General features: G+C 39.2%; 1 protein-coding gene across 3 annotated transcripts in view; it reads left to right on the plus strand.

Annotated features, from left to right (window-relative positions):
- Nucleotides 1-14822, plus strand: part of PRRC2C (proline-rich coiled-coil 2C) — an 86455-nt gene that overhangs the window by 24282 nt on the left and 47351 nt on the right. For all 3 annotated transcript variants that reach the window (XM_011962294.1, XM_011962295.1, XM_011962296.1), the window contains exons 13-17: nucleotides 242-491; nucleotides 1475-1685; nucleotides 4141-6396; nucleotides 9381-9589; nucleotides 13749-13903. In XM_011962294.1, coding sequence (XP_011817684.1) covers nucleotides 242-491; nucleotides 1475-1685; nucleotides 4141-6396; nucleotides 9381-9589; nucleotides 13749-13903 — 3081 coding nt within the window. The remainder of the gene's footprint in view (nucleotides 1-241; nucleotides 492-1474; nucleotides 1686-4140; nucleotides 6397-9380; nucleotides 9590-13748; nucleotides 13904-14822) is intronic.

Below are 14822 nucleotides of genomic sequence, written 5' to 3' on the forward strand. Positions count from 1 at the left end.
TCATTTATAGACACCATCTTCCATTTCTAGGAGATAGATTATACAGTGCTTCAGTATAAGGTAAAATGTTACAGTTCATCTTTCAGTCTTTTGTCTTGTGAACTCTAACTGTTAAATATCTTTTGAACTCTTACTTTTCCTTCAAGGATTCAAAACAGGTCATTATTTTGTGATATGATTGATTAAAATTAATTTGTCATGTGGAACTAAAATCTCAAGATACGGGATCTTACTTTTTCAGGAACAGATGAAACAGCAGCAGTGGCAGCAGCAGCAACAGCAAGGTGTACTTCCACAGACTGTTCCTTCACAACCATCCAGTAGTACTGTCCCTCCTCCACCACACAGACCTCTTTATCAGCCTATGCAGCCTCATCCTCAGCATTTGGCTTCTATGGGTTTTGATCCAAGGTGGCTCATGATGCAGTCCTACATGGATCCTCGAATGATGTCAGGCAGACCTGCTATGGATATTCCACCCATTCATCCTGGTCAGTTGAATTTGCATTTATAGTTTTACAGGATCAAAATTTTTTTTCCCCTACTTTGAGTTTCAGTTCCTTTGAGAGTTCTAATCTAGGAAAAACTTAAACCTCTAGATTTTTAATCAAAATTATGTAACTTTTAGCATCAAGTAATTAAATATCTGACACTCGTATTGCTTATGTGGCAAGAACAAAATACTAGTTCATTTCTGTTTTGTGAGTATTACTTAAAACTTCAGATGGAAATAATTATGTCTTATTAACAGTATATTGTTATTGGCTACATTGTTTTTCTTCTTTAAAGTGTTTTCGGCATTTGAATTTTGTCCATATGTTATATATGTTCTTTTTCAAGTTCCTCTTCCATCATTTACCAACCTAACACTTGCATTTCCTTATAGGTTAGAGGGAAAAAAAAAAGTGAGTTAGTAGTCTTTTATGGAATCCATCGGAATAAATCTAGATAATCTGTTACCAAAATGTTACAGAGGAAAATTTAGGGATGATAAGCTGATCACAAATCATGATTTTTAAATTTATACTGGTATTTGGAAATTTAAGTGGCATATTTTGTAGAATATTGACCAACTAAGGTAGGTTAATGGAATTTAGGAAAGAATTTTCTCTGGAAGTTATGGTATAATTTTCGTGATGTTTGTATTGACATCCAGAGTCACAATACTTGGTGTCTGATTTTTTATATGCATAATATTTTATTTCTTTTGAAGTATAACAGGCTGCTGTTGTGATTTTGCTGATTTTGCTTCCTCAGTTCTTAAATGCAATTTTTATGTAACAGCAGTGATAAAATCTCATTCACAGAACAACTCTTACATAATTTCCACCAATCTTTTACTCAGGGAAAAAAATGCTTTTAATATGGAGAATTCCATGTAACAATTAGTAATCTGTATTATATGTCTATCATGGTTTTGTTTCTTTTATTTTTCAAAAGCCTCATTTCACCTTTTTCTGAACTTTTGTTACAGGAATGATTCCTCCTAAACCGTTAATGAGAAGAGACCAGATGGAAGGGTCACCAAACAGTTCTGAGTCATTTGAGCATATAGCTCGATCTGCAAGAGATCACGCAATTTCCCTTTCAGAGCCTCGTATGCTGTGGGGGTCAGATCCCTATCCTCATGCTGAGCCTCAACAAGCAACTACTCCCAAAGCAACAGAAGAGCCTGAGGATGTAAGGTAATAAATTATTTCAATTTAATAGACTATACAGAATATTTTGGTAAAAAGAAAACTGTGTAGTGTTTCTGAAGATCATTCCAATTTAGGACTGAAGCATAAATCTGGTTTCCTTCTATTTAGCATACTACACTTACTCTTTGGACATATTCTCCGTATTCATTAGGGCATTTTGTAACCTGGTTTTGTACTCAATTGTATGCTGTAATTTAGTATTAGATGTTGAAATTGGTAGGTTCTTTTTTGAGATAGAAACTCGCTCTGTTTCTCAGGCTGGAGTGCGGTGGTGTGATCTTGGCTCACTGCAGCCTTCACCTCCCAGGCTCAAGTGATCAGCTCACCTCAGCTTCCTGAGTAGCTGGGACTACAGGCGTACACCACTACAATGCGCTAATCTTTATTTTTGTTTGTTTGTTTTTTGTTTTGAGACAGAGTCTTGCTCTGTCTCCCAGGCTGGAGTGCAGTGGTGCAATCTCAGCTCACTGCAAGCTCCGCCTCCCAGGTTCACGCCATTCTCCTGCCTCAGCCTCCCGAGTAGCTGGGATTACAGGCGGCCACTACCACGCCCGGCTAATTCTTTGTATTTTTAGTAGAGACGGGGTTTCACCATGTTAACCAGGATGGTCTCGATCTCCTGACCTCATGATAATCTTTGTATTTTTTATAGAGATGGGGTTTTGCCATGTTGCCCAGGCTGGTCTTGAACTCCTAGGCTCAAGCAGTCTGCCTGCCTTGACCTTCCAAAGTGCTGGGATTACAGGCGTGAACCATTGTGTGCAGCCATTTGGGATGTCTTTATTGTAGAGTAGGTGTAAAGAAATTTAAGTGTATCTACAATGCTTATATAATCTAGCTAGATGTAATTTTTCCATTTTAACAGTATTTTAGAGAACATTTTTAAGGCCAAGATAAGGAGAAATATAATAATATACAAAGTTGACTTTGAAATGGCACACAATTGGTGATGACTGTAATAATTTATAGCCATCCAGTTAGAACTTCCTGCCCTTTAATGGGGTGTGTTTTTTTGTAATGTTTTATAATTATTTGTAATTAATTGGGACAGATAAGCTTACTCTAGTGTACTCTTTCATTCTAGGTGGAAATTACTAGTCTTGATGGATTAGAAATTCACATCAGCATGGTCTTAACTTTGTTTTTCCTTAAGGAATAAACTTCATTGATTTATTTCTACTTTTTATTTTTATGTTTTGAGAAGGGTCTCACTCTGTCAGCCAGGCTGGTGTGCCATGATGTAATCACAGCTCACTGCAGCCTTGACCTCCCAGGCTCAAGTGATCTTCCCACCTCAGCCTCCTGAGTAGCTGGGACTACAGGCATATAGTACCATACCAGGCTAATATTTGTATTTTTTGTAGAGACAGGGTTTTGTCATGTTGCCCTGACTGGTCTCAAACTCCTGGGCTCAAGTGATGCTCCTGCCTCCCAGAGTGCAAGGATTACAGGCGTGAGCCACTACTCCAGGCCCTTTATTTTTTTATTTTTTATTTTTTATTTTTTATTGTTTTTTGAAGCAGACTTTCACTTTTGTTGCCCAGGCTGGAATGCAATGGCGCCATCTCAGCTCACCACAGCCTCAGCCTCCCAGGTTCAAGCAATTCTCCTGCCTCAGCCTCCTGAGTAGCTGGGATTACAGGCATGTGCCACCACGCCCAGCTGATTCTGTATCTTTAGTAGAGACGTGGTTTCTCCATGTTGGTCAGGCTGGTCTCAAACTCCCTACCTCAGGTGATCCGCCCACCTCGGCCTTCCAAAGTGAGGATTGGGATTACAGGCATGAGCCACCACACCCAGCCCCATTTGTGTTTGTGGTAGAAACCACTTAGAACGTTAGATCTATCCTCTTAACAAAAATTAAATTATATAGTACCATGTAGTTAACTGTAAATACAATGTTATACAGCAGATCTCCAGAACTTTTTTTTATCTTGCATGACTGAAACTTTATACCTATTTCCTATTTTTACCTTTACCTGTATTTCCTATATTATATCTATACCTATATTTCCTATTTCTCCCTACTCCTAGCCCCTGGCAGCCACCATTATGGTTTCTGCTTTGATGAGGTTGATTACTTCACGTTCCTCATGTAAAGTATTTGTCCTGACTGACTGACTCTACTTAAGCATAATGTCCTCAGGGTTTATCCATGTTGTAGCATATGACACTATTTCCTTGTTTTTTATCCCTGAATAATATTCTGTTGTATGTGTACACCACATTTTCTTTATCCATTCAGCTATTGGATATTTAGGCTATTTCCACCTCTTGGCTATTGTGAGTAATTCTCCTCTAAACTTTTTACATAGCGAGAGAAAGATTCTCATTATGGTTAAGAGTCCTTGCTTTCTGTTTTAGAGGTATTATTTTGCTATATACTTCACGTGGGAAAGATTGCTTTGTTGGTTATACCTTTGAATTCTTATCATCATAGGTCTGAAGCTGCGTTGGACCAGGAACAGATTACTGCTGCTTATTCTGTAGAACATAATCAATTAGAGGCCCATCCAAAGGCAGACTTTGTCAGAGAATCAAGTGAGGCAGAAGTACAAAAGTTTTTAAGCAGATCTGTGGAAGATGTTAGACCTCACCATACTGATGCAAATAATCAGTCTGCTTGTTTTGAAGCACCTGATCAAAAGACCTTACCCACTCCACAAGAGGAGCGGATTTCAGCTGTAGAAAGTCAGCCTTCCCGGAAAAGGAGTGTTTCCCATGGATCTAACCATATGCAAAAACCAGATGAGCAGAGAAGTGAACCATCTGCAGGCATTGCTAAAGTAACCAGCAGATGCATTGATTCAAAAGAACCAACAGAAAGGCCAGAGGAGAAACCAAAAAAGGAAGGCTTTATGCGATCTTCTGAAGGACCAAAACCTGAAAAAGTATATAAATCTAAATCAGAAACTCGTTGGGGCCCACGACCAAGCTCCAACAGAAGGGAAGAGGGTAATGATAGACCTGTGAGAAGATCAGGTCCCATTAAAAAACCTGTACTTAGAGATATGAAAGAGGAACGGGAACAGAGGAAGGAGAAAGAAGGAGAAAAGACCGAAAAGATGACTGAAAAAGTAGTTGTAAAGCCTGAAAAGACGGAAAAGAAGGATCTTCCTCCTCCCCCACCACCACCTCAGCCACCAGCACTGATTCAGCCACAGTCAGTTCCACCACCAATTCAACCAGAAGCAGAGAAATTTCCTTCAACAGAAACTACAACTTTGGCTCAAAAACCATCTCACGATGCTGAGAAGTCTCTGGAACCTGTGAGTACTGTTCAGGTAGAGCCTGCAGTTAAGACTGTAAACCAACAGCCTGTGGCAGCACCAATAGTCAAAGAAGAAAAACAACCTGAGAAAGTCATCAGCAAAGACCTTGTTATAGAGAGGCCTCGACCAGATTCAAGACCAGCAGTTAAAAAAGAATCAACTTTGCCTCCCAGGACCTACTGGAAAGAAGCTAGAGATAGAGATTGGTTTCCAGATCAAGGATACAGAGGTCGAGGCCGAGGTGAATATTACTCCAGAGGTCGAAGCTATAGAGGTTCTTATGGAGGGCGTGGCAGGGGTGGTAGGGGACACACTCGAGATTATCCTCAGTATAGAGACAATAAGCCAAGAGCAGAGCATGTACCCTCAGGGCCTCTCAGACAGCGAGAAGAAAGTGAAACACGGAGTGAGAGCTCTGATTTTGAAGTTGTCCCCAAAAGACGACGACAGCGGGGTTCAGAGACTGACACGGACAGTGAAATTCATGAAAGTGCAAGTGACAAGGATAGTTTAAGTAAAGGCAAACTTCCCAAAAGAGAGGAACGGCCTGAAAACAAAAAACCTATAAAGCCTCAGTCTTCTTTCAAGCCTGATAATCATGTTCGAATAGATAATAGACTGCTAGAAAAGCCTTATGTAAGGGATGACGATAAATCTAAACCAGGCTTTCTTCCTAAAGGAGAGCCTACAAGGAGAGGCAGAGGGGGAACATTCAGGCGTGGTGGGAGGGATCCTGGAGGCCGTCCATCACGCCCTCCCACTTTACGAAGACCAGCTTATCGGGACAATCAGTGGAACCCAAGGCAGTCAGAAGTTCCTAAACCAGAAGATGGAGAGCCACCAAGAAGACACGAACAGTTTATTCCTGTAGCAGCAGATAAACGACCTCCAAAATTTGAGCGAAAATTTGACCCAGCTAGAGAAAGGCCTCGAAGGCAGCGTCCTACCCGACCACCAAGGCAAGACAAACCACCTCGATTTAGACGGCTAAGAGAGAGGGAGGCTGCTTCAAAATCAAATGAGGTGGTAGCAGTGCCCACAAATGGCACAGTTAATAATGTGGCTCAAGAACCAGTTAATACGATTGGGGATATTTCGGGGAATAAGACACCAGATTTATCTAATCAGAACTCTTCAGATCAGGCAAATGAAGAATGGGAAACAGCTTCTGAAAGCAGTGATTTCAATGAGAGGCGAGAGAGGGATGAAAAAAAAACTGACTTGAATGCACAAACAGCTGTAAAGGTTGGAGAAAATGTTTTACCTCCAAAGAGGGAAATTGCAAAGAGAAGTTTTTCAAGTCAGAGACCAGTAGATCGTCAGAATCGACGTGGCAACAATGGTCCACCCAAATCAGGAAGGAATTTCTCAGGTCCTAGAAATGAAAGGAGAAGTGGTCCACCATCAAAAAGTGGGAAGAGAGGGTGAGTACTTTGTTTTAAATATAGTTGCTTCTGCACCTTTAAAGAAGCTAAAAGTAGAGTTCTTGGTTGAAGAGCCAGTCTAGATAAAGGACCAAAAAACATTGTTCTTCCCAAATGCTTTATTCTCTGTTCTCAAAGTGTAAGGGTGCTTAAAGAAGAGAGGCTAAGGTGTCTTAGGAGTCTTTGCCTGCTAAGTTGCATTTTCCAGAAGAGTCTTCTTGGAAACTTGTAGCTTTGGGAAAATGTACGCATCTAGGGAGGGACATGTACAGTGTCCTTATTTGGTAAGTATCTGATGAGTAACCCTCCCTTCTTTCTCAGTTTCTCCTTATAAACCTCTAGTGCTACACAGGTGTCCTCTGAGGTTTAAATTAATGTTATAACCGTATACTTTATCACTCTATATTGGTTTCTTGAGAATTAGTGTTGAACCTTAAGGATAAATTGTATTCTTATCTTGAGTTGCAAATCTATAATCAACAATCATCTGTAGAGAGGCCCAGAAAGCAAATCCTTGTTCTACTGCCAAGGACACCAGTAACATAATTGCCATGGCAAGGGATTTTTTTAAAGAAGAATTTTTCTCAAGTAAGCTAAACTTGGCCTGTTTTTTTAAGTATTAAGATGTTGGGCTGGGCGCGGTGGCTCACACCTGTAATCCCAGCACTTTGGGAGGCCAAAGCGCGAGGTCCTCACACAGGGTCAGGAGATTGAGACTATCCTAGCTAACACAGTGAAACCCCCTACTAAAAATACAAAAAATTAGCCAGGCATGGTGGCAGGCGCCACCAGGAGGCGGAGCTTGCAGTGAACCAAGATCGTGCCACTGCACTCCAGCCTGGGCCACAGAGTGAGACTCCGTCTCAAAAAAAAAAAAGATATTGGTTATAGTAAGCTACTATTGGTTTCTTTAGTATTAGAAAGCATTATAAAGTAGCAGGTTTATAAGATTCAGAATGCCTAGGTTCAAATCTAGGCTCTGATACTTTCTAGTTGCTTCCCCTTTGCATCCTCACCAGTAAAATGGGGAGAAAATAGTAGCACTTAATGTGTGAAGATACTAAGATGATACTTGTGATGCACTTAATACCTGGTATACAGTAAGTAATCATTATTATGTGTGCCCTGCTTTTAGAGCAATTGCCAGGTTTGCAACCTGAGCTGATAAGAATTTAAGAATTTATTTGGACTGTATGGTATTAATCTGAGTTCCTTAGTTTTACATACTTAGCATTTCAGGTTACTATATTCGTAAGGTATATTTGTCTTATTTTCTGTTGATATAACTAAATACCTGAGACTGGGTAATTTATAAAGAAAAGAAATGTATTTCTTGCAAATCTGTTGGCTGCAAAGTCCAAGGTTGAGGGGGCCACATCTTGTGAGGGCCTTCTTGTTGGTAAAGAGACTCTGCAGAGTCCCAAGACACCATGCTTATCACATGGTAAGGGGGCTCACAAGAGATGGCAGAACTGGCTTTTATAACAGACTTATTCATGATAACTAACCAACTCCCTTGATAACCCATTCATTAACCTGTTAAGGATCAATCCATTCAGAAGGGCAGAGCCCTCATGACATAATCACCTCCCAGAGTTCTCACCGCTCACCACTGCTGCACTGGCATTAGGGACCAAGTTTTCAACACATGAACTTTTTCTTTTCTTTTTTTTTTTTTTTCTGATGGGGCAGGTGGGGGATGGAGTCTCACTGTCACCCAGGCTGGAGTACAGTGGCACAATCTCAACTCACTGCAACCTCCACCTCCCTGGGTTCAAGCATTTCTCCTGGCTCAGCCTCTCTAGTGGCTGGGATTACAGGCGTGCACTACCATGCCCAGCTAAATTTTGTATTTTTAGAAGATACAGGGTTTCACCATGTTTGCTAGGCTGGTCTCGAACTTCTGACCTCAGGTGATCTGCCTACTTCAGCCTCCCAGAGTGCCGGCCCCACACATGAACTTTTGAGGGATATGTTCAAATCACAGCATTAGAGAAGATATTTTTGCTGTTCCAGATAATTTAGAGGAAATTTTTACTTGGAATTTGAACATTCCCTTAAAATTCCAGGAGAATCAACATAACCAAAATAAATAGAATAATTTATTTCCTATAACCAAACAATTAGAATTTTAAGTAACAATACTCAAAGAAAATTTTGATATGATTTTTGTGCCATGTAAATCTCAACTAAGTAGCAAGATTTTTGAGCCACCTAGATAGGTAGCAACAACTTTGAACCTATAGAAATGGCAGTGACGATTATAATTAAATGTTTTGTAAGAGCACCATGTAGAAGAAATGAACTCATTCTTAAAATGTTTGAGGTTATGGCCAGGGACATGGTAAGCTGTTATCTTGTGTGATACTATAGGCTAGGATGAAAATGTGTTAGTAAACCCATTTCCCATGATCCTTTTCACTTGGAAATTTAAAAAAATCAACCTGAAATTATTCTTTTAGGAAATAAAAACTGTAGGGGATACATTTGGTTTGTGAAGTGAATTATTTCTATATTAAGGTTTTTAAAATAATTATATCAATGTGTAAATCTGATTATTTTTTAAATCTACATAGTTATAAATATAGAATGCTTTTTAAAAATTTTTATTTTCATATGCTGCCCACTTTTAGAGGGCATCCATTTGTGAATACTTTGAACTTGCTTGGATCACAGAAATGTTCTGCTATAAGCAGTGTTAATTAGCTCATTTATAATATGATAGACAAATAGACTCTTTAAGAACTTCTGGTATAATTAGAATTCTAGAATTTAATTGCTGGAAAGAACTCTAGTGAGCTAGTCTACTTTCTTGGGAAACCTGGTTTTAGTAAGGTCGTATTCAACAAAAGGTTGGTTACAGTTAGAGTTTTCTATCCCAGCAGTGTTTCATCTTAGAATGAACTTTAGAAACTGCCAATAAGAGCATTTTTCTTTTGTTCGGATAGGTGGAAATAGTAATACCTCAAGTCATCTTTTTGTAGGCCATTTGATGACCAGCCTGCAGGCACAACTGGGGTTGACCTTGTCAATGGCAGTTCTGCACACCATCAGGAAGGAGTACCTAATGGTACAGGACAAAAGAACTCCAAAGATTCTACTGGGAAAAAAAGAGAAGACCCCAAACCAGGTCCTAAAAAACCTAAAGAGAAAGTGGATGCTCTGTCACAGTTTGATCTCAACAATTATGCAAGTATGTCTTAGGTTTCTTTCATTTTATTTATTTATTTATTTGTTACATTTTAAAATGTAGATGCCACAATTAAAGAAGTTTTCCAAGAAGGAAAGAGTTGGACATTCCAGGTATACGTAGTGGCTGATTATGAAACACTAACTGATTGAACTGAAACTAAAATAACTCCAGCTTTTAGTGTAACCTTGAATGCTTAATAAAATTTTTGTTAAAAATAATCCAATAGCATTGCACTGTTCTTCCAAAAAAGAGGAAGAAAATTAAGTAAACACTCTAGTTTGCCAGATTTGAGAAAGCACAGAAATTTGATTCTTAGTTATATTGGTATAGATGTATTATTAAAAACAAAAGAAATTAAATGTTAAACTCGGTGAATTATGTCCTTGGTAAAATTAGTGTCTAAGATACGACAGATACAAAATAAATAATAGGACAAGAGGCAGTGTCACTGTGGATAACTGGGAAAGCCGTGAAGTAATAGAGGATCAAATGTGAAGGATAATACAAGCAACAAGAAAATACTAGATGAGGAAACAGACAAGGAGTATCTGTGTATAGACATTTGTACATGTAAAATGTACTATTTGCCATTCATTTGGATGAAACTGGAAATACTGAATAAAATCGAGATATTTACTAAGTTAAGACCAGATAGCTCAGATGGTAGTAATAGGAAAGTTGGGTTAGTTGCAGTTATTCTAGTATGAGAGATGTAGATGAGGTGTTTCTTTCATCTGCCTAATGGTTATTTGTACATATTAAGCCCTGATTTGAGCACAGCTCATGGACATTATTTTTTGACCGGTGGTTCTCAAAGCATGGTCCCCACATCATCAGCATTACCTGGAAATTACTGAGCAATGCACATTCTTCATTTGTTTGTTTGTTTGTTATGAGACAGAGTCTTACTCTGTTGCTCAGGCTGGTGTGCAGTGACACAATCTCGGCTCACTGCAACACCTGCATCCCAGACTCAAGCAATTCCCCAGCTTCAGCTTCCCCAGTAGCTGGGACTACAGGCATGAGCCAACATGTCCAGCTAATTTTTTGTTGTTAAAGAAATGGGTTTTCGCCGTGTTGTCCAGGGTGGTCTCGAACTCCTGAGCTTAAGCCATCCGCCCGCCTTGGCCTCCCAAAGTGCTGGAATGATAGGCATGAGCCACTAGGCCCGGCGCAGTGGCTCAGGGCTGTCATCCCAGCACTTTGGGAGGCTGAGGTGGGTGGATCTCCTGAGGTCAGGAGTTTGAGACCAGCCTGACCAACATGAAGAAACCTCGTCTCTACTAAAAACAAAATTAGCCAGGCATGGTGGCGCATGCCTGTTAAAAAAAAAAAAAAAGCAAAAAAGACATAACAAAAACAGATAAAAACTATATTTCTGAAGTGGTGATAGAAAATAAGCTGTTCACTTCAACTCATTAAAGTTATCTTTAAGAGTTAGTCGCCTTTAGTTCTTTTTCCTGGTAACATTGTTTTTAAGTAATATGCCTAACCTAAAATGGTAAAAAGAAGAGGGCACTGGAAACTGAAATGTAGTGTTCAAATTTGCCATAAATGCTACATGTAGTTGGGTGAAATAGGAAGTTGAAATAATAAGATAGGCTTTACGCACACACATTTTAGTGTAAGTGAAACACTGAGATGATATTAGAATTATGATGAGGTCTTTCCGTCAGTCTGAAGTAATGTGTGCATGGCATCCTTTGAAATGTTTGACTTAGACATTTCATTGAAATGAGAATATGCTTCATTTTACAGAGTTAATGATTTTTAAAAGGATTTTAAAAACAGGTAGACTTGTCTTATAAATCAGAATCAACTGGGGTTTTTTTTTCTTTTGAAATCAAGTTTCCTTTTTTTTTTTTTTGAGACAGAGTCTTACTCTGTGGCCCAGGCTGGAATACAGTGGCGTAATCTCAGCTCACTGCAACGTCCACCTCCCCAGTTCAAATGATTCTCCTGCCTCAGTCTCCTTAATAGTTAGGATTACAGGCACGTGCCACCATGCCCAGCTAATTTTTTGTATTTTTGGTAGAGGCTTTAGTAGAGGGTTTCGCCATGTTGACTAGGCTGCTCTCAAACTTCTGACCTCAAGTGATCTGCCCACGTTGGCCTCCCAAAGTGCCGGGATTAAAGGCATGAACCACCATGCCTGCCTGAAATCAAGTTTCTATTAGAAAAATGGAGTAACAGTAACGTCTCGCCCTGTCACCCAAGATGGAGTACAGTGGCATGATCTCGGCTCACTGCAACCTCTGCCTCCCAGGTTCAAGCGATTCTCCTACCTCAGCCTTCTGAATAGTTGGGACTACAGGCGCGTGCCACTATGCCCAGCTAATTTTTTTTGTATTTTTAGTAGAAACAGGGTTTTACCATGTTGGCCAGGCTAGCCGTGAACTCCTGACCTCATGTGATCTGCCTTCCTCGGCTTCCCAAAGTGCTGGGATTACAGGTGTGAGCCACCATGCCCAGCCAGTTTCTAAGGAGTGAAAGCCAGTAGTCATTTTTCATTTCATCTCTCAGTGTATGTTAATGCTAAGTTTTAACTGTTTTAGAATTGTTTGTAGATAGTTTCTCTGTGACCACTTCCCTGATCATACCTATGTTGCTATACCTAACAAGTTATCACCTTCCTTGTTGCTGTACCTAACAAGTTATCACCATCCTGAATTGTATACTTATTGTTTCCAAGAAAAATATTTTTATTGTATGTGTAATTTCCAATTAAAATATTGTATATTGTTTGAAAATTAAATAATTTCTTTAAATTGCTTCACTGTTTCTTGATACTTAGTTATTGTTCAGACATTATACCTATAATAAAAAATTATATTACCTGAAGTAATTTAATTTTTCTTGGAAATATTATTTGATGGATTTATATTTCACATACTGACTGGGATATAGGATAATTTTAAGATAGACAAAGTAATGGTTAGTGGGAAAATAGGTTGAAAAATGATCTTGAGTTATTCATCACCTAGATGATTCTGGTATGTGTTCACCTATGCCATCTTACATTCACACACAGCTTACACATTTATTTTAATTGATTGATTAATTGATTGAGACAGGGTCTCGCTCTCTCAGGGTGGAGTGCAGTGGCATGATCTCAGCTCACTGCCGTCTCAACCCCTCCAACTGAAGTCATTCTCCTACCTCAGACTCCCGAGTAGCTGGGACCACAGGCGTGCACCTAGCTAATTTTTACATTTTTTCTAGAGACAGGGTGTCACTGCGTTGCCTATAACACATTTATTTTTAAAAACTCCACGCTGTAGACAAGGGTCTACATAAAACAGAGACATTAAGAATCATAAGACCAACTAGGCCGGTCATCTTACCTTAAATCAGTTTATTTCATTTTTTTAAACATTATTTATTTATTTATATGTTTGTTTTTAAAGTAGAGACAGGGTCTCCCCATGTTGCCCAGGCTGGTGTGAAACTGTTGGCCTCACATGATCCTCCCACTTCAGCCTCCCAATATGCTGAAGCACTAAGCCAGTTTATTTCATTTTTTGAAAAAGAAATAATAGTAACAGCCACCTCTTAGAATGGTTAGATGCAAATGAGGTAGAATGTTTTGTAGATCTTTTAAAGCACTATACAGATCTAAGGCTAAGAGATAGAGGTTAGTTCATAGGAAAATTTTGGTTTTTTTTCTTTTTTAAGGCATTACCACTATATTACTTAAGGAAAAAAAAAGATCTATGTCATTTAAAACAGATATTTTTAGGATTTTTTGGACAGAGTCGCACTCTGTCACTCAGGCTGGAATGCAGTGGCATGGTCTCAGCTCATTGCACCCTCTACCTCCCAGGTTCAAATGATTCTTGTGCTTCGGGCTCCCAAGTATCTGGGACTACAGGTGTATACCACCACACCTGTCTAATTTTGGTATTTTTAGTAGAGAGAGGGTTTTGTCATGTTGGCCACGCTGGTCTCGAACTTCTGGCCTCAAGCAGTATGCCCATCTTGGCCTCCAAAAGTGCTGGGATTACAGACGTGAGCCATTGCACCTGGCCAGTTTTAGGATTTTTATTTTTAACTTTAAGTGTATGAAATCTTTTCAAATCTTTACAATGAATGGCCATGCTATAGGATGGGAAACATTTGAAAAACAGAAAATATCTTAAATCCTTTTCCACACCCACAGGTGTTGTTATAATTGATGATCATCCTGAAGTAACAGTAATTGAAGATCCCCAGTCAAATTTGAATGATGATGGTTTTACTGAAGTGGTATCCAAAAAACAACAAAAACGTTTACAGGATGAAGAACGCCGAAAGAAGGAAGAACAAGTCATACAGGTTTAAATCTGGTTTCAACTTGTTGCTAGTTATTTAGATTTGTTGCCCAAAGTGTATCAGCAAATGTTCAAGGTTTTTATCTACTTGTAAAGTCAAGACTGTATTCATTATTCAGGTGTTAAGAGTGACATCATCTTCCCAACTTTAAATCATTTTGACTGGAATCAAAGGAAATTTTAAATAAAATATAAGGACTGTAGCTCTTTGTATTTTGACTTATATCAAAGACCATCTTTTTTTTCTTTTTTTTTTTATACTTTAAGTTCTAGGGTACATGTGCACAAGGTGCAGGTTTGTTACATATGTATTCATGTGCCATGCTGGTGTGCTGCACCTATTAACTCATCATTTACATTAGGTATTTCTCCTAATGCTATCCCTCCCTCCTCCTCCATCCCACAACAGGCCCCAGTGTGTGATGTTCCCCTCTGTGTCCAAGTGTTCTCATTGTTCAGTCCCCACCTATGAGTGAGAACGTGCAGTGTTTGGTTTTCTGTCCTTGCGATAGTTTGCTTAGAATGATGGTTTCCAGCTTCATCCATGTCCCTACAAAGGACATGAACTCATCCTTTTTTATGGCTGGATGGTATTCCATGGTGTATATGTGCCACATTCTCTTAATCCAATCTATCATTGATGGACATTTGAGTTGGTTCCAAGTCTTTGCTATTGTGAATAGTGCTGCGATAAACATACATGTGCATGTGTCTTTATAGCAGCATGGTTTATAATCCTTTGGGTATATCCCCAGTAATGGGATAGCTGGATCAAATGGTATTTCTAGTTCTAGATCCTTGAGGAATCACCACACTGTCTTCCACAGTGGTTGAACTAGTTTATACTCCCACCAACAGTGTAAAAGTATTCCTATTTCTCCACATCCTCTCCAACACCTGTTATTTCCTGACTTTTTAATGAT

This window comes from Colobus angolensis, unplaced genomic scaffold, assembly GCF_000951035.1.
Source record: "Colobus angolensis palliatus isolate OR3802 unplaced genomic scaffold, Cang.pa_1.0 Scaffold59, whole genome shotgun sequence".
Lineage (NCBI taxonomy): Eukaryota > Metazoa > Chordata > Mammalia > Primates > Cercopithecidae > Colobus > Colobus angolensis.